The sequence below is a fragment of the Periophthalmus magnuspinnatus genome, chromosome 15 (assembly GCF_009829125.3).
Source record: "Periophthalmus magnuspinnatus isolate fPerMag1 chromosome 15, fPerMag1.2.pri, whole genome shotgun sequence".
Taxonomy (NCBI): domain Eukaryota; kingdom Metazoa; phylum Chordata; class Actinopteri; order Gobiiformes; family Gobiidae; genus Periophthalmus; species Periophthalmus magnuspinnatus.
In genome coordinates this window covers 21,087,824-21,107,115 of record NC_047140.1, presented here as the reverse complement: position 1 = coordinate 21,107,115, position 19,292 = coordinate 21,087,824, and the positions used below count along the sequence as shown (strand labels likewise).

General features: G+C 37.8%; 1 protein-coding gene across 2 annotated transcripts in view; it reads left to right on the top strand.

Annotated features, from left to right (window-relative positions):
* The window catches only part of zmp:0000000755 (phosphofurin acidic cluster sorting protein 2), an 82,753-nt gene that overhangs the window by 20,856 nt on the left and 42,605 nt on the right, over positions 1–19,292 (top strand). For both annotated transcript variants that reach the window (XM_033979659.2, XM_033979661.2), the window contains exon 2: positions 14,105–14,192. In XM_033979659.2, the coding sequence (XP_033835550.1) occupies positions 14,105–14,192 (88 nt within the window). The remainder of the gene's footprint in view (positions 1–14,104; positions 14,193–19,292) is intronic.

The window sequence follows — 19,292 nt, the reverse complement described above, 5'->3', positions numbered from 1 at the left end:
TAACCCAGGTCAAACATCTGAAGACTTTAATGCTTGTGTTTTTACTAAACATTGGCTTAAATCATCTCTAAATCGGCTGCTTAGGGAGTTTTAGTGGCACTGGCTTGTATCTTGTAATCTTGTATCATATTGAATTATAGAAAAGAAACTGTTCAAGCAGGCTTTCTTTCTGTACTGGATTATTGAGATAGAATATACATGCAGACTTCAGCCTCGACTTTGAAACCTTTAGGTACACTCTTTGACGCAGCCTTTCGTTTCATAACAGGTGATGAATTTAAAACCCATCACTGTTCACTCTATGAAAAAGTAGGTTGGCCATCGCTGTCTGTCAGAAGAGAACAACACTGTATAAAATGTCTTTATAATGGACTACTTGATAGACTGCCTGAATATCTCACTTATTTGTTGAACTTTGATACAGGAACTGTTTATGTCTAAAAACTGTCCGCACTAGAACCGAAAAGGGCAAAAACGCCTTTGGTTATTTTGCTTCCCAGTCACCAGAATTCCAACACAGTCATAAGAAACATGCTGTTACAGTAAAGAGTTTAGCATTTTGGCTACTCAACTCAATTCAAACCTTGTCTCTGAATCACAATACCACCATGACAACACTACAATTTTAATTAACAAAAAAAAAAAATGATATTCCGAAAATGCTAGAATATAATTACAAAATGAAAGTGACTCCAATCAGACCAAAACAACTAAACAGTATTCTTAAGCATTTGTGTTTGTGCCTTGATGTAGTAAGAAATGGACCAAAAAATCTCAGAGGTTATTCAAAGTCAAGGCACACGCATCTGTCATTGCGAGATATTATCAATGCCTTGGTGCTCTCCTTTGCCATCTGTGCAATCTATCTGATTTTTTTCACCATTGAGATTCAGTCATTTCTAATCATCAGTGATCAGCTTGGATATTTTAGTAGAGAGGTCAACGGATGATCCTCTATCAGTAAAATGATGTGATTTGGAGCAGTTTTGGAGAAAGAGATTTGACTATTTTTTGGCAATGATTAAAAGTGTGTATTTATATTAAGCAAATTGATAATGAAACCCACGTTTATCACCTAGCCCTGTATTGCGTAGCTCTCTTAGTGTTGCTTAGTGTTGTAGCTGTGCAGTTGTTATAGTATAGTATATAGAAATCTCCGTCTGAAACATCTTCCTACTGACCTGCGTCTGGCACTACATTGACTTTTGCTGTTGATGTGCCTTGGGATTAGTGGCCCATCTCATTATAGAATCCTTGTTTTCTGAATGACTTTCCCATCTGGTGTTTGCGTGTGGCGTATCAATGCCTGAATGGACTCTGACTGTACAGGAGATTAAAGGATGCAATTGTTTTCGAACTCAGGCTGATGTCTGTGTGCGAACATCAAAAGGTCACTCTGACTAAACCTCTGGCTTTCTTAATACAGCCCTAATGCATTGCAAAACTACACAGAAAGATTTAGGAACAAGTAAAATATAGTAACTTATAGTAACTTCTCGTACTTTCTTAGAAATAAAAAAAACCAAAACAAAAACAATAATTGAACCAAGACTAAACTATGACTAAACCAGGTCTAAACTATAGCCCTAAAATAAGACTAAAATTGACTAAACAGGTCTTGTCTCTGTATTCACCAGTGGTCAACCAACAATAACTTCAACTGAATTGACAAACACTGCAAGAATTAAACCAGGAAGGACTAAACCAGAGGCTAAACAAGGGAAAAAATCTAGAACTTAATCTGAGCTAAAATATGTTTACAACTAGGATTGAACCAGGTCTGAAATGGTTGAGGAATACATCAAAATCCGTCAAGACAAGGACAAAATTAGGACTAACCCAGACAAGAGCAAAGCCAAATCTAACTACAACTAACCATTGCAAAACTCCTATTGTATAGTACACCAGAATAAACCATCTTTTTACCAATTGACCATCTATAAAAGAGATTAAACCCAATCAGGTCCAAAGCAGTGATCAATCTTTCAATCCAACAAATCACAACTTGAACCTCAAGGCTTTTCAGGGCATTAAAGCAGTTGCAGCATATGGCCATCTGGCACACATGCACACAGATATTTGGGGGCTAAAATGGCTTTAGCATGTGAGGCTAAGAGCAGGCTAAGCTCCTATGGCACATCCCATTGAACGTGATGAAAGACCTCCACGCTGCGTTGGATTAGTTCTCCATGCTCATTTCATATTTCCCTGGACATAAACGTGCACTGTCCCGACATGAAAAGGCTTTTTATAAATGCACTTATGTGAGTGGATATACCAGAATGGCATTAAATAAAGTATGACAAATGTATAGTAAACATGGATTACACAAGGTTCATCCGATTGTTCTAGCACAACATATTGTAGTGTCAGAAAAGGGTCAGTACAGTATATTCAGCTTGTGTTGTGTTCATGTAAGGTAGTAATGGAATTGCAGTTTGATTTTCTATTTATTACTTTTCACACAAATTTAAAGGTCTAATATTACGTTATTTACTGATCTGTTATAAGGTTGTTTCCTCATCAAAAACATACATGGAGTTGTTTTTCGTTGCATTCACACATGTTTAAAATACAAATCCTGCCCATTTACACTATGAGTTCTTCTCTCAAACAGAAAACACTCTGTTCCACCTTGTGATGTCATGTGGTAATACATTAAGGTCACCACTGTTTTTATAAACTCCATATGCCATCACTAGAATCATCTGGATTATTTTAGCTTTAGAATTGCCAATCTGCTCACAAGAATCAATAATGTAATATAGGACCTTTAAAGATTTAGTTTTGCGCAGTACAAAAATAATGTAGCAACCGTTCTTAGATGGATATGTGCTGTCTGTATGTAATTATAAAGCAGTTTTATCAATTGTGAAGCTAGTTGGAAGTAGCTTTTGTGCTCTGTTAGCTTGCTAGTTGTTGTTGCAGTGTTGTGAGACCCCTTAAAAATGAACTAATTCTGCCTTTCACCTTTTAAGCCAGTAAAATTAGGCTACAGCGTCTCCAAATATGTATTGTGGATGAGCAAAAATAGTCCATGAAGCTTTTTAAGACCTTATTGTTTTTTGTGCCTTGAAAAAATCCAGTTTCCGGATCCGTAAATAGTCACCATGTATCGGACAATGCACACCTAAGAAAAGTGTATCGGTAAACACTGACTTTCCGGTAAATAAGAGGATTCAGTTTGTATCTAAACTTGCATATCGCTGACTGAGCAGTGGTTCCCGAGGTCCGCCCCCTCACTGTACAGCCTTCTGTGTTTGAGAATGAAATATTCAGGAGAAGCTTAGACGAGTGGGCCTATTGTTTAGCACTGAATCATACCATCAGACTTGAGCAAATATCCCTGGCAAAGAGCAGCAGCCGTGAGACAGAGGCAGAACCTTTGTGTTTCTTTGTAAAGCAATGCCACTCTCCTAAGCCTGCTGTCAAGGTAACGCATTTTGAAGTGTGATATATTGCTGAAGAAAAGTATCACAATAAACGATAGTATTGTGTATACCACTGATCCCAGGATAATCACAGACAGCTTTTATCTATAAGTGAATCATATACTTAAAAAATAAGTCCACAATGAATACATAGCACAATTAAATACTTAAAGATTTTTACTGTTTTAAAAATGGTTTTGCTGTCACGGTAACGCTCACAACGATTAGCATGTTAACGCACACTTGCTGGACAATAAAACGCTTTATAATTAGATGCAGGCAGTGGACATATTTTTACTTTAAGAACTGTTAATATGATATCTCTGTACTGGGGTACTAGTAGTTAGTTCTTGTATTTACACTGTGTCATAGATGTTATTTATTCAACCATCTACAGTTCAGATCATATAGGCCTAATACTACAAAAGATAAGAACAATAATCCTACTACTGCAAAGTAGTATTTAGTCTGAAAAATGTTGGTTGTCTTTCTATTATAAGCCAATGTAGTTATTATTATTATTGTGACATGCCTACACTCACCATGTTGCGTGTAGACTTATTAAAAGAAGGTAAAAGCATTCAAGTACAGCCTCTGAAGTACATTTTTTTTTCACCAGTGAAGCCCCCAGCACATAGCAAACATTGGGCTTGCCATTCAAAAACCTGGTTACATCACTTCCTCTGCTTTGTCCCTGCACCATAGCAGCGCACTGATCCATCCAGGCTATGGGCAAAACACAGAGAGTGCTGACCACGGAAAACCACTGACTAAAGTGTGGTTTTGTTCAGGCTGCAGCTGATTCAATAGGAAGGCCGCTCTTTTGATGGCATACAGCCTTATAGGTGATAAGAATACATCGGCTTTGGCAATTGAAATGGTCTGTGTACAATGTTTGCAATACTCTCTATTAATTAACTGGACATTTTGGTTGGAAGAATTTTATTTTCCTAATGGATCACCCACTGAAATTGAGTGACAAGCACTTTCAGTATACTATTCCATTTAGTTCAATTTTATTTATATAGCACATTTAGAAACAACTTCAGCAGACCAAAGTGTGCCACATAAATAAAATAAACATAGCACCAAACACATTTTTACTTGATGTTATTTGATATCAATAAGGAATTGATACTACAGCAGCTGTAGCATAACAATAATGTCACGATAATTACTATATCAATTTATCATTCAATACATAATAGAAGGAACCATCATTTTTGGCCTTCCATATTTATTGTGGTGCTCTTTCTTTGTACAAGTGGGACATTTTCTGTACTATGATGAGATTTTAGTGTTGCATTCTGTTATTTCTTTATTGTAGTTAATTTTTTTATATTTAGAATACCTTTTGAGGGATAATTCTGCTTGATGGTTTGGTTTCAGTATTATTGTTTATCATCTATATACAGTAATATAATACACTTCAAAATTTGTCATTGTGACAGGCCTAACAATGGTAAATGGAGACATTTTTATATGTTGCTTTTCCACCTTCAAGGCAAGGAACCACTCACCCATTCACACACAGACATTTATACACAGACACTTGCCCAAGAACACAACAACAGCATTCATCTGTGGGAACTGGAACCTACCAACCTATGGGTCAGTAGATTTGACCACTCAATCAGTGATATTTAAGTCAAGAGTGGCATTCAAACCACAAGCCTTTTGACGCCTATAATGACACATCTTTTCTATTGTGTATGAAAACACTGTTGGTATGATTCATAATATCAACAGCTATAAGAATCAACTTGTGCCTGGAAGGAGGAAGGTATTTGTTTCTCAGAATTGTGAAGACACTAGTGCTAGTTATTATCCAGTTGCGTAACAGACAAAGGCTCATTTCCATTCATTATCAGGCAGACGTGCTTTTCCATCTCTTTGTAAGCTCTCCAGCCTAAGTGTGTCTTATCACAGTTACTGGAGATGCTGCTATCTCCAGAGTGCTCCACAAATAGCAGCCCTGTGGACACTTGGATGCCTGAACGTCATGTACAAATAGCTTTGAAGTGTCTAGCTCTCCATGTTGTTTATTGACACCCAATCATTACCAGAATCGTCTTTGTATAAATAAAGAGTTGCTTATATGACGTTCTATTTATTCTCTTGTACAACAAACCCCTGCTGTTTTTTGGAAAATGTGCCAAAACATCGGCTGAATTATCGGAAAAGCCTAAATTATTTAATGTTGTTAAATATTCCCTTTTAGAGGAGAAGCAGATTTGTTAATGGATGCGTCTGGCTGCAGTTGGCCTAGTTTTATGAAAGATAGAGAAATTGATCAATAATTGGGATTATTCTGGTCACAGTAAAAGGGTAACTTTTCAAAATGTATATTAGTGACAGTGTTGGAAGCAAAAATTAGTCCTTCAGATTCATATTAATCTGTCAACTGGATGAAAAGTTGTAGGAGTGAAGACATTTCACTGCTCATCCAAGGAATATGCAATGGCGATGATTAAAAAAAAACACTCTTTATATAGACAATAGAATATTATTTTCAACATTAAACCATAGTACTTTCTTTTATATTACCATGTGGCTTTATATATGTCCCATATATGTGTATACTGGTATATGTGGCCTTATACTTGTTCTGATACAGCTCACAATCATTCTAAAGCTATTCAGGAAAGGTTCATATCCATCGATTTGTTTCTGATTTTCAGTTCTTTTGACAAACCTAATCCCCAGAATAAAATAAAGGCTTTTGCACTCCCATTTTCTATAGATTGAGAATCTGGGGAGGTGAGTTTCTAATTTGAAATGCAGGGCTTACACTGTCTTCATAAATGCTTTGATGTATCTTGCTGCCATATATTGAATGCTGTTTGAGTGTATCACTTTGCACAGGACCAAATCTGAAACTAGGACACACTGCAGTTTGAAGTCGAGCCAGTTGAGACTTGTTGAAGCCCTTGGTGATATGAACAGTGTTTCAGAGGTCACAGAAAGGCTAAGTTATGGATTAACCCTTGACTTTAGCTCCTGTCCATCTTATCACAAGCCACCTGCCATTGATTGGGCTTCACCTGAGCCCACTGTACAGCTCTCCTCAACAATAGCAAGTTACTCCCTAAAAAGAGTGATCCGATATCGATGCCTGCTTTAGTGTACTCGCCAATATCAGTCCAATACTGCATAGTGTGAAGAAAGTGAAGTAAAAGAGCAAAAATCTAAGTCTAAAGCTACAAGAATGAATGCGATTTTGAGGAATAAAGTGTCAAATGTATAATGGTCTTGATGATAAGTTGGGCTGATTTAAGCACTTTTACTTTTCTACGTGGTCACTTTCTACCACAGAGCGAGCATAAAAACAACACTGAGGCTTGTAAAATGAAACTCATCCTCGGAGCACATGGCTAATTATGCAGAGTAAACAAACTCTGTGTTAGCGCTGGTGTTGGCTGCACTCTCTGTAGTTATTTAACTAAGTTCATTGTCCACACCAAAGGCTAAATGAAGGTATCAAAGAGGTAACCCAAATGCCTTTTCTGTTATTATTAGCGTGTTTTAAGTGTCTGCAGAGCCTCCACAGTCTGTATTTAACCTGCTCTGGGCATTAGCACCAGGGCTCACATCTGTGGGTCTTCATTATGGAAAATATAGAGTTATAGAGTGGTATTGAATTGGTGATTTGGTCTGAGTACCCACCGATACGATACCTGAAAAACGTGTGGTATCAGAGCTTTTGCCAATACTAGTATCAGTATCAGAACAACCCTAGTCTTAATGCATATTTTAAGACTGTTTAATGTCTGTCTGCTTTCCCCTTGTAATTTCTTGACCTCTCAGTTCTAATTAAGTTTGTCTATTATTAAGGTTAATGAAAATATGTTTTAGGTTACATCATTTTATTTTCAATCCTTTTTAACTTCTTGATGCCATTGAGCAAGACACCTCATCCACTTTGCACGCATGAATGTGTCACAGATTTGTCCAAGGGAGTGCCATGGAGTAGGAAATTCCAGAAGTTACATCATCATCAAAATGTGAATAATTTTCTTGTGTACAGCAATAGTAACCATTTTTCTAGTTCCCTGTATTTGTCAACTCGGGACTCTGACAAAAATATTTGCCATTATGACTTCACACATGAACTTAACCTTTTTTAAGGACAGGCTGGGATCTGATTGCACCATGACTGACACTGACTCAGGACCAGGTGTGTGTGTTGACTCAGGTGAATTGCTGCTTAGATCATGTGTATTTTTCTTTCTATCAGCAGTGATTCATTTGACGTTTATAGCAGTGAAAGTTCTGAATGTGTCTGAATGCATCTGCCTCTGTTGTAGTGATAAGATAATGGTCCATGTCGTAGGTCACAATCACAGGGTTCTTATCTCAAACCAAATATTTGACCACAGTTTGTCTGTCTGGGTGCACAGCCTGATAAGGACTTGTATTTGTCGAGCACTGATAATGCGGCGCAAAAGGATGTAGTGTAGACTCATTTGGTTATTGCATGCTAGTACATACTCTCACATAGTGTTTATTGTTTTGCTTATTTAAATATTGTTTCCCACAACACATAGGATGACATTTTTTTAAGTGGAAACCTTATGGAATCACCCAAGCAAATTTTCTATATTTCAGCATGCATTTGATTGGTCAGTTGATTCTTATAATGTATTAATTCATTTCAGACTTGCATCACTTGGCTACAGAATTTTTTTTTTTTTTTTCTATAGTAGTCGATGTATTTACATTTTTTTATATTTGTAATTTTTAGGTTCTATGTTCAAATTTAATTTTATTGTCACATTTTTACTGAACCCATGATATTCTCTTCATCTGTCTGATGTGTATTTTTACTAGTATTATTCAATTCAATTCAAGCAATGTTTATTCCATGGCACAATTTGCCTCATTATCACATGTTCAACCTAGAACTAATGGCATTCCTCCCTATGTCTGTTGTATTGATTTCCATAGTAATGCTGCCATAATAAATGTTGTCTATAGATTCAAATAGAGAGAGAATGTAAAGTAATGGGCTTTGGTTGGTTTGGCTAAGCAGATCCAGTGTTAGTGATGCTACAGTGACTGACAAGGCCGTGCTAATGGACTATATGGCGCACGGCTGTGTGAGATGGCACCTGCTTGCTTCAGGGTACATTATGCATTTTACACTGCATAAAGGGCATATTAGGCTCTGCGTAGCAACAGGAGCTGGAAATGTAGAGATTAGATTAGATGACAAGAATATCTTGCAATGACTTTACATTATTTGTTTTATCACACATCAAAATAGTTTAAAATTGTACTGTGGTAATAGTTTTGCTAATATTGTAATTTCAGAAAATGTACTAAACATTACATTTTGTTTGCCCTTGTAGAAAACAGTAACGGTAAACAAATGTCTGTGTCTAGCAGCTAGGCAGATAGCAGACACATATTATTCATATGAAATTTAAAAATACCTTTGTAAAATGGGATGTCAGTCATTTCTTCAACAAAAAATATGGAGGAGTCCATGAATTTGACTTACTTTTATACTGCAAACTGCTTTTTTGGCAAGAGTACAGTACATTATTGTGAGCGTTTGTGGCTTAGTAACAGTCTATTTTTTTGTTGATGTCACTACCTTCTATTTAGTATAAGAAAAATCTGTTCTAATCAGTTGTTCAGTTATAGCGACTTATTCAATATATGTTGAGCTGTGAAAGAGTGAATTATATGAATTATAATTATATGGCTATCTATTGGCACATTCTGCTCTATTTGTTCCGCAGCTCATGCCTTTTAATGAAACACTCTGTTAAAAAATGGTTGGGATTATCTTGCATTATTTAAATCTTAATTAGTGGCATAAAGTAGTTTCAATATTATCATTTATCACAATATTTCACTGTAGAGATATTGTTCTTCAAAATGTGTGTCATGACAGGGCGAGTGGTTGGGTAAAGATGTTCAATTGAGGCTAAAGCAGTAGCAGCTCGCTGAAATAATCTGAATCAAATTAGTGAAGTATGGATGTGCATACTCTATATTAGTACTAATGATTAGGCGTAACTGAGCTCTGGAGAAGGAAACTGCATTAATGTGAATGATGTACTCAAATATGGGAGTGAAACAAAGCACAAGTGCAGTATGTTTTGATGAGGAAATATAAAATTACTAAAAGCTCAAAAAGTTGATTTAGCATAATACAGGACTTTTAAAATGCAGCTTTTTCTGGGAAAACTTACTGGATGTTGCCAACAGTAGAATACACTATACTGGCCTTTAAAATATCTTTGTGCATTTTGTGTGTGGTTCTTATCAAGTGGGACACAGCAGAACATGTAAAATTCATCTTATCTCTTCTTTTTAGTCATTCACAGAAATATTCAGCTGTCTGGTAGAGTCCCGCCTACTAGGCCTTCCCTGCGCTGAGCCGATGATAATACTGTATTTTTGGCACAGGGACGAGCCCTCATCCCGCCCCAGGCACTGCTGCTCCGAGTGGGAATAACACGCCAAAATGAAAGATTAATGCTCTTTTTTGAGAGGGGGCTTCTGTGAGCTTCTATTTTGAACTGGATTTACACGACTAGATTTCTCCTGTAGAGTTAAGACAGGCCAAACCCCATTCAAAAGCACATAAGGCTGATGTGTTATTTACCTCCAGTGTTCCCCCCATAACAATTTTAAAGGTGCTGTGCCTGAATTTCTTCCTGAGAGCGTTTCACAACTTTCAGTGACCAGAGCAGAGTTTTGCCCTTGTGGTATAGCTAAAAACAACTAGCATCCTGACATCACATTTCCTGGTCCTTAGATAATAAAATACTTTATAGTTAGAAGAGGGCATGCAGTGGTTTTATTCTGATTATAAGAGCTTCTTTTACAAATCTGTGTTGGGGAAAACACAGATAAACACAGAGAAACCACATTTTGCTGAACTACAAAGAAACCCCGCTGTTATCGGTTACATCAAGTTGAAAACATGACTTTCTTGACCCCAGGGTCTCTGTTTTATCATACTGATTATGTGGGTGTACTTTCCCAATATGGTTGTTGAAAGTTGACAATGTGATATTAAAAGTGCCATATAATAGTCCTGTTTGCTTCACATCACAATAATGGTGTAGGCTGCAGCGGAAATCACACCTTGGTCTAATAATAAGCCCTGGTGCTTCCTGTGGCGACCCTCGGTGCCTCCAGCCTTTTTAATTACATGTGGATCCTGGTCCAATGGCCGCTCTGGGACTGAGATGTTGCGAAAGCATCAACACTTTCTCCCTTCTCTCTCTCTCTCTTGCTCTCTCTCTCTCACCTCTCTCATCTTTTTCTTTTTCTCACTCCTGTCTCTGTCCTGCCCACTCATCTCTTTCTTCATTCCTTTTATATTTTCCTATCCTCGCACCCCCTGTCTCTTTTCCTCCTGTCTCTCTGATGCTCTTCCTTGCCCTCCAGGTCTCTCTATCCTTATCCTCTCTCGCTCTTCCCCGTCTCCATCCTCTCTCCCCCTCTCTCCTCTCATCTCTTTTCATGCCCTCTCTTCCCCTCCCTTCCCCGCTCTCTCTCCTGTCTCCTTTCTCTCCTTCTCCTTCTGTGTCCGGTGACTCATCCTCATAGCATAAGGCTTGAGCCCAGCCTGTCCGAGCTCCTCCATCACTGACCGCTTCATTCCCACAGCCCAAAATAGATCAGTGTATTGGTTATTCAAGCAGCGTCCAGCCACCCGCAATGTGACCCTGCGTATGCACTCACTCTTTACAGACAAACACTGGAAAAATGTTACAAGGATGCTTTAAAATTCAATGTGTGTCCAGCAAACAATAAAGTACAGAATGCATTTTATCCACGTTAGAGCAGAAACATCCACAAATCAAATGCCACCCAACTCTCTCTCATGCATCTGCCTGTATGGTCTATTGGCTGTTCAGATCTGGGCTGTGTAGTGGATTTTGAACAATCTGTTGAATATAAGACACAAACACGAATACCATTTTGATTTTTTTTTTTAAATTTGCTCTCTGTAAAGACAGCATTTTTTTCTTTTTTGAAAAATACTTGCAATAATTTAGTATTGAAAAGGTCTAAAATCCCAATTTGAATTTTTGTCACTTATTTAGAAGCACCAAAACATCAAATATTTGCCAATTGTAGTAAACAGCTTTTGGTTTTTAGGGTGTAGTAACACATTTTGAAGTGTGATATATTGTTGTAGTAAATGTAGATGAGAAACAATAATATCGAAACCAAACCATAAAGCTGAATTATGCCCCAAAAAGTATTCTAAATGTACAATATTGTTAAAAAAAATATGAGCTGCAAAAAAATAAATGGATGAATGCAACACTTAAGTAATTAGTTTCTATCTATAATGAGTCATAGAAGTTTATAATTCAACCTTCTACAGCTCAAAGCTCATTGTGAAACAGAAATAACCCCAAAATTTCCCAGTACTACAAAGAAAAAGTACCCACGATAAATATTGACCCCCAGAAATTATTGTTCCACCTAATATATAACATAACAGATGCTGCTATTTGCCTGGGACAGCCCAAGTTTTGAGCCTTGTGTCCCCTGTCTCAGCAGATTTATCCAAAACCGTTGATTTATCCCAGTTTTAGACAAATGTCCCAGGTGTCCCCATTTTTGACAAATTTGATACCACACAACGGTAAAGAAGTGAATATATTGTCATTTGTTTAGCTAAAATACACAAAACCTTGCCTGGAAATTAGCATAAAAATGCACTGGCAGAAATCCCTCAGATTATAAACTGTCGGGAATGGACATTGTTAGGCACTCTTTTCATAATTTCATTTATACCAACCCATCCCAACCCGGGTGTGTCCCAGTTTTGAATTCTGAAAATCTGGTCCCCCTTGGGTAGTTGCCTGAAGTTGTTTTCAGAAGTTGTTACTTTTTGTTATGAGTTGATTTCTGATGGATGCAGTGAGCCCTGATCAAAATGCATGTTCTTGTTTTGATTGTGGGATTTCATAATATTGTCCATGTCAAGTCTCGGGTCATTTGTTGTACCTCTGAGACTTACATAAATGAATCACATCCAGTCTTTGTTTGGTGTTTACAATAGTCTCGCTCCATTATCACCAAAGTGCTTACAGACCGAGTCACTGGAGGAAGTCTTGGGCTGAGGTCTCTGCACAGCTGTGGAGGAGAAGAAGACATGTTTGTTTATCTGTGTATTTTTCTCTTCTCCTCCCTCCATTTTTGTCTTCTTTATCTTCTACTCCTCTCCTTCCTCTCCCTCCTCTCTTTCTGTCATCTTTTCCTCCTTGCCCTCTTCATTATCGTGTCTTTCTTCTCTTTACCCCTTCTTTCCCCCTCTTTTCCTTTCTCTTATCCTTTTCCTCCCCATTCTCATCTTCCTCATCTCTTTGTCCTTGCCTCATCCTTTTGTCTCCTCTCTGATTTTCTCCTCCTCTTCATCTCATCTCTCTCTCCTCCTTCTCTCGCTTCTCTCTTCACACTCTTCCTGCTCTCCTCCTCTTCACTGTCTATTCTCCTTCTCCCTCATCTCCTCACATTTTCTACATCGTCCTACTCTCCATCCTATTCATCCTTTTTTCCTCCTCTCTCCTCGCCTTCAGCTTCTCCTCTATCCTTCCATCTATATTTCTCTCCTTTCTTTTCTCCTCTTTCTCTCTTTCTCTCCTCCTCTGTTCTCCCTCTCTCAGTCCGCAGCTCTGTTCGTATCACACTTTAACGCAGCTACAGTCTGACGGAAAACTGGGTCAGGAGGAGGAAGTGGACTGCACTTGGCTCAGGAGTTGTTGTTGACTTCTTGTACAGTCATTTGCTGGACATAAGGTTTCATCAGGACAGAGCCAAGAAGACTTATCGCTATATATATTGCATGTGTTAAAATAAAGCTGTCAAAATTATGAAATAAGATAATGCATTGTCTTGTTATAGTCTGCTGAAAGTGCTTTGCAGATATGGAGCTGATTTGACCTTTAAATTGACAATGTAACTATATTATCAAGCTATTTTTTTTTTTAAAATGTCTGCCCTCTTTATTTGACAGCGCCTTTTCTGTGGCAGTGTCCAGACTATGGAACAGCCTCCTCTGCCTGTCAGATCCTCTCAGTCTTTTGCACAGATTAAGACTAGACTGAAAACCCATCTCTTCTCCCTGGCATTTAATACTAGCTAGAAAGGATATCTAGGTGTTTTATTCTTCTTTGTATTGTATTATCTGTATTTTTTTTGTTGTTTTTTTTGTGAAGTACTTCAGGTAGCTGATGTTGTTTTTAAATGTGCTATATAAATAAAATAAATTGAATTGAACTTGAATTAAAGTTCAATTCAACATCATGAATTAAACCTGCGTATTTAAAAGATGCCTATTTCTTGAGGCTATTGCTGGTGTGAAGAATCAGTGATCCAGAGCTATCTGACCCAGGTCTGAATCAAAGGCACTTATCTCTTTATAGTTAGTCTGATTGGCTTCGTATTGCACTTTCACATGACACAGACTCTGCACTGACAGTGGGCAGCTCTCTGTGCAAACACAATAGAATGATCTGATTATTCAAGTGTTTAATCACCGCTCATCTGCAGACCAAAGCCAGCGGCAGAAATGACAGCAATGAATACCTGCCACTTTGAAATGCCCCATTCACCTTCAAAGGGCTTATTTTACTATTTAAAGCAAGCCACTAATGCACTTTTCCTTTTTTTCTCTCTCTTCTTCCTTGCAGGCTTTGCACTCTCACACTGAAAAAACTGGTGGTTCTGAAAGAGCTGGATAAAGAACTCAACTCGTTATCGATAGCTGTCAAAATCCAGGTGAGTGACTTTATTCTATGTTTATTATGGGGACTGAGTCAAAACAGAGGTGGAAATGTTAATAGATATACAATAAACTATTGTAATTTGACTTCTTGCATGTCCAACAAAAACATATAAAACCCCACTGTGTCTCTTTTGAGCCAAAGCATTTACCGAAATAAAAGCATGTTTTTTTACAGATTGGAATTATTTTGTTGCCTTCTTACTGTGAGTGAGCTTGCATCTCCACAAACCTGACTCTTACTTGACATGGAGTACAGCCTCCATGTCTCCTTGTTTCCATGGAAATGTTGTTCCTTTTTATTTTCTCCAATGCAAATTTCAAACCACAAGTATTTAGTACTTAATTGCACTTTTTACACGTTTTACAATCTAGCTCTTGATCTCTGGGCCAGTTTATTACTCATGTATGATATTGTAGAAATAATTCAAATCTGGTCTTGTACTTAAACCTAAACTGATATAAAGTGGTTTAAAATGGGATGGGTTAAAACATAGACCACAGTAAAACTCAGTTATGGAGAACTGATAAACCAAGCCATGATACTTCAGAGGAAACAGGAACAATAGCTTTTCTTTATAATTACTGAATCACATGCTAGAGGAATGGTAACATATGGTTTTGTAAATTAAAGAAAATGAAGGATGTCAGTTTTTTTGGTCATGATTTCATATCGTGACACCCTTACCTCCTAATAAATGTACATAATTACATTCATTTTAGTATTTTAATTTCTCTGGTCTGTAGCATTGCAGAGTTGCAATATATTTGAAATCCGCATGACGCATTGTGCATGGGGGACTAGGGGCTGCTGGTTGCCTTGACGATGACAAAAGCATTCATCTAATCTCCACGATTGATAAAAACGGCTCTGAGCTGCAGCACAGGAAGCTCTGGTGACTCACCCAGGTGCAGGAAATGGCAGACTGGCATTAGCACCTCTAGAAGGATTTGTGCTCTCACTTTAATAATAATAATGCGATTTACACGGCCGGGCTCAACATGTTTTACACATCATTTATCTGTAGGTTGTGATATTATGTAAATCGCACATAGCTAATGCTTCACAAATGAAACTAGGGCAGGTATATTCTCCAGATAGGAAAAAAATGTTCTGATTTTCACTGTGGAATACACACAGTATGTTTGATATTTTGTGTGCATCATTTAATAATTTTATTTCTATACTGCAAATCAAGTCTTTGTAGTAGCATAGATATTTTTGTAATGTGTTGTGGGAGTTAGACAAACTGAAATCAAATATGAGCAAGTACGACTCAAACGTACTACGATAAGATTTGAGCTGTAGACGGTTGAATAAATAACTTTTGACTCATTATAGAAAGAAAGTGTCTCATTCTGCTGTTTATTTACCGGTAATCATATTAAACATTTATAATAGTTGTTTAGGGATAATTCTGCTTAAGAGTTTTTGTGTCAGTGGCATAAATTTCTTTCAGTATTATTGTTTATTGTCTGTATTTTCTTCAGCAACACATCGAACTTTATCGCACATTAAACTTTGTTATTATGACAAACATTTCTCAAAGTGGGCGAGAGTGAATGCTTGTCAGCCAGTGTGGAAATCAAGCAGCATCAATCTAGACTCTAATGAATGCTGTATGCTATATTTAAAATTAGCTTCACAGTGATCATCTGTTTAATCATAAAAGCTCTATTCCCTGTTGTTGTAATTAAACATGTATTGTGTGTAATATGTTTTGCAGATGTACTGATTTGGTCCTAAGCGTCTTTCTAATGAGACAAACATGCAAATACATCAAGCCTTGTTCCAATAGGATCCTTTGACATTTTAATAAATCAAGAGGTGTTGCTTTGAAGACTAGCTGCATGTTCCTATGGCATGTTCATTAACTATTTTCCTTCTAGACTCTCAGTATTGTAATTCCTATTGTGCATCTTAATTGAAGTATTATGCACATCTGGCTGAGTCTGTTTCAATACAAACTAGCTGCCTCCCCCTTTGCCGTCATAGGAGATGCGAGCAGCCATCCAAGTGTAGCAGAGGGATCCATGTTGTGTGCGAAGCGTGAAATCCTGCATTTCTCTGAGCAGCCGGAGGACAGGCTCTGCTTGGCTCTACTCTGAAGTGGGGCATTAAATGTAATTTGTAGCAGGTTGGATTTGAAGAGCTTCTGTACAGTATAGAGTGGTATGGAGATGGTTAAGGCTTGTATGTAGGAAGAGAGACAATAGTGATTTTTATTATGACTGAGAGTTGATGTCAGCTAATAGCCATTCTAATATAATTTTGTTTCTGGTAATAATCAACTGGTGCTATGTTCATTTTAAAGAGTCAGGTTATTAGTGTTGTTACAGGCTATTTAATAGATAAATGTCAGATTTTTGCCATTTAGTTTGCAAGGGTATAGTTGATACAGTGTTTGTGTTCTGGTCTGAAGGCTGGTGGGTCAAATCCCACTCTCGACCTAAAAATGTTGGTAGAGCAGTCAGATCCACTGACCCACATGTTGGCAGTGCGATTCCAGCTCCCACAGATGAATGTTGTCATTGTGTGTTTTGGTAAGACATTTAAATCTTCTCCCTCCCAGTGTCTGCATACACTGCTGTGTGAATATGTGTGTGTGAAGGTGGAAAAGTGTTATATTCAAAATGTGTCGATTTACCATGACCACGTGAAGGTTGGCGGTTCGAATCCCGATCCTGACATAAACATCATTGGTAGTGTGGTCAGATCTACACAGATTGGTGGATCAATCTACCCTAGGATTCCATGTCATTGTGTGATATATGAATGTTTGCGTAGGTGAAATGCTTTGAGTGCCTTGAAGGTAGAAAACCATGACCATTTACCATGTTTACCAGTTTGTTAGTGTTTTGCTTTTGTCATACCTTTAATACAATTCAACAAAAGTTGTTTGTCTTTGAGGAAGTGGTCTTGCTCAACAGGGTTAATCAGTCTGTTCAACAGAGGTGGGACAAGATCTCGTGAGACAATATTGCCACAAGATTGTGCACACAAGAGAAAAATGATCTTGTGAGATTTTTTTCCCCCATTTGTTTACCTTGGACAAAAAAGAGAAGCTGTAGTTCCAAAGAGCAATGCTACAATGACAGCAAAAATGTTAAACAAAATAAATCAAAATGGTGAGGCCAAAACTCTGAACTGAACCACAGAATTTATTTATCATCAATAATGTCGAAATCTTGTTTGGTCTCATTATGGACCCAATCTCGTGTCTCTTCTCATCTGGAAAATGTGTCTCGGTCCACCCTCCTCTAAAAAATAAAAATTGCCATATTGCTATTGTATGATATAAAGTCTTATGCTTATATTAATAATAATATTATATTAATATTAAATATTATACATATCTGTGCATTGTTTACCTCCAACAACAGTTGTACTATGTTATTGCTGATGTAAAATAAGACATGGCCGCATAAAGTAGAAAGGCCTACATGTGAAAAGTCTCTCCTATTTGTAGGAAAAATATTGCTTCATCTTGAAAACCAAATTGCTCCTCTGTAATAGATACTCAAAAACAACAGACTTGTCCCGGGCTGAACCGTATACTTCACTGCAAAGAATACAAGACAAAAGTGTTTTATCTGAATGGCGAGCCTCACACAGTCTCATATCATTAGATTGTTTTTAAGATGCAACCTTCGTCCCAGTCTCATCTGGGTAAGTGTCTCTCAGCTCTCACAGTCTGGTAATGAACTCTCTTTGGCCCGGACAAAATGGCAGTTTAAAGTCTCACGGAGGTTCTGTGTTCCCTGGGAAATTTGCTGTCGGTCACCATGGAGACACCTGGGTCACCCCAAACAATCCAGGACAGTCAAATATTACTAAACCCAAAATAAGTAAAGCTTATTGTAAAGTATGTTTACAAAGGAGTAGTTTTAGTGGTTTTCAATTCTCATAAGGACAGAAAAGGCATATTGTGAAGTTATGGCAGCAATACGTTACGTTCCAAAAGTTGATAATTGGGACAACATAAATGTGAAAATATAGCTGTATTCAAATTATATGTCATAGGTAGCATATAAAAGCAGGATCTTTGTTTTACATACACAAAGGCTCAAACCATATACTATTCTATACAGGAAAACAGTGAATGGATTGGGAACATTTACTGCCTTAACAATTTAAATTGTTTCATATATTGTCAAATCTAATCAGTACTAAATAAACTAGCAATACTGTGAAAAAAAATCACTAAAATCACTATAAAAAATCTGCAATTATTTTATGTTGAAAATTACATGCATCCATCGATTTTCTTCCGCTTATCTGGGGCTGGGTCGTGGGAGCAGCAGTCTAAGCACGGACTTCCAGACTTCCCACACCCCAGACATTTCATCCAGCTTCTCTGGTGGGACCCAAGGCGTTCCCAGGCCAGTCGAGAGACTTGGTCCCTCCAGCGTGTCCTGGGTCTTTCCTGGGGTTTCCTCCCAGTGGGACATGCATTTCCTCCAGGAGACATCCAGGACAGATGCCCGAGCCACCTCAGCTGACTCCTCTCGACGTGGAGGAGCAACGGCTTTACTCTGAACTCCCGTGTGACTGAGCTCCTCACCCTATCTATAAGGGAGCACCGATCTGCCTGTCAATCTCACATGGAGAAGACATTGTTTCCTTGGTATCAAAATTGATCATCAAGTATTTTAGTAACATGATGCTGTTAACTTTCCATGAAAATCAAGTTTATTTTTTAGTGTAAGTGTTAAATGTTTCTTTGAGCTTTCCAAGTATGTATAATTTCACTGTATGCCACCTTTTTGTAGCTGGGTTGTATAATTATCTGCTTCGTTTGCTGCACAGTTTGTCCCAATGCTACACATGCAGAACCTGAGTATGCATTTTTTATTCCTTTGCTTTGCGCCCGGGGTTGTTTCCAAGCATTTGTGTGAGAGGGAGAGTGAAGGAGGCATGCAGTGCTCATTTAGCCCGAGTGGTCGTACACTTAAATATGATCCAATTATGTAGAGCTGTGTTTGGGGGCAGTAGAAGCCTCCGACGCCTAAAGCTCCTTTAATGCAATTTCACTTGTCCTGACCTTAAGCCATTTCCTCTCGGCACTGAAAGAGCAGGGGAGGGGCTAGTTCTG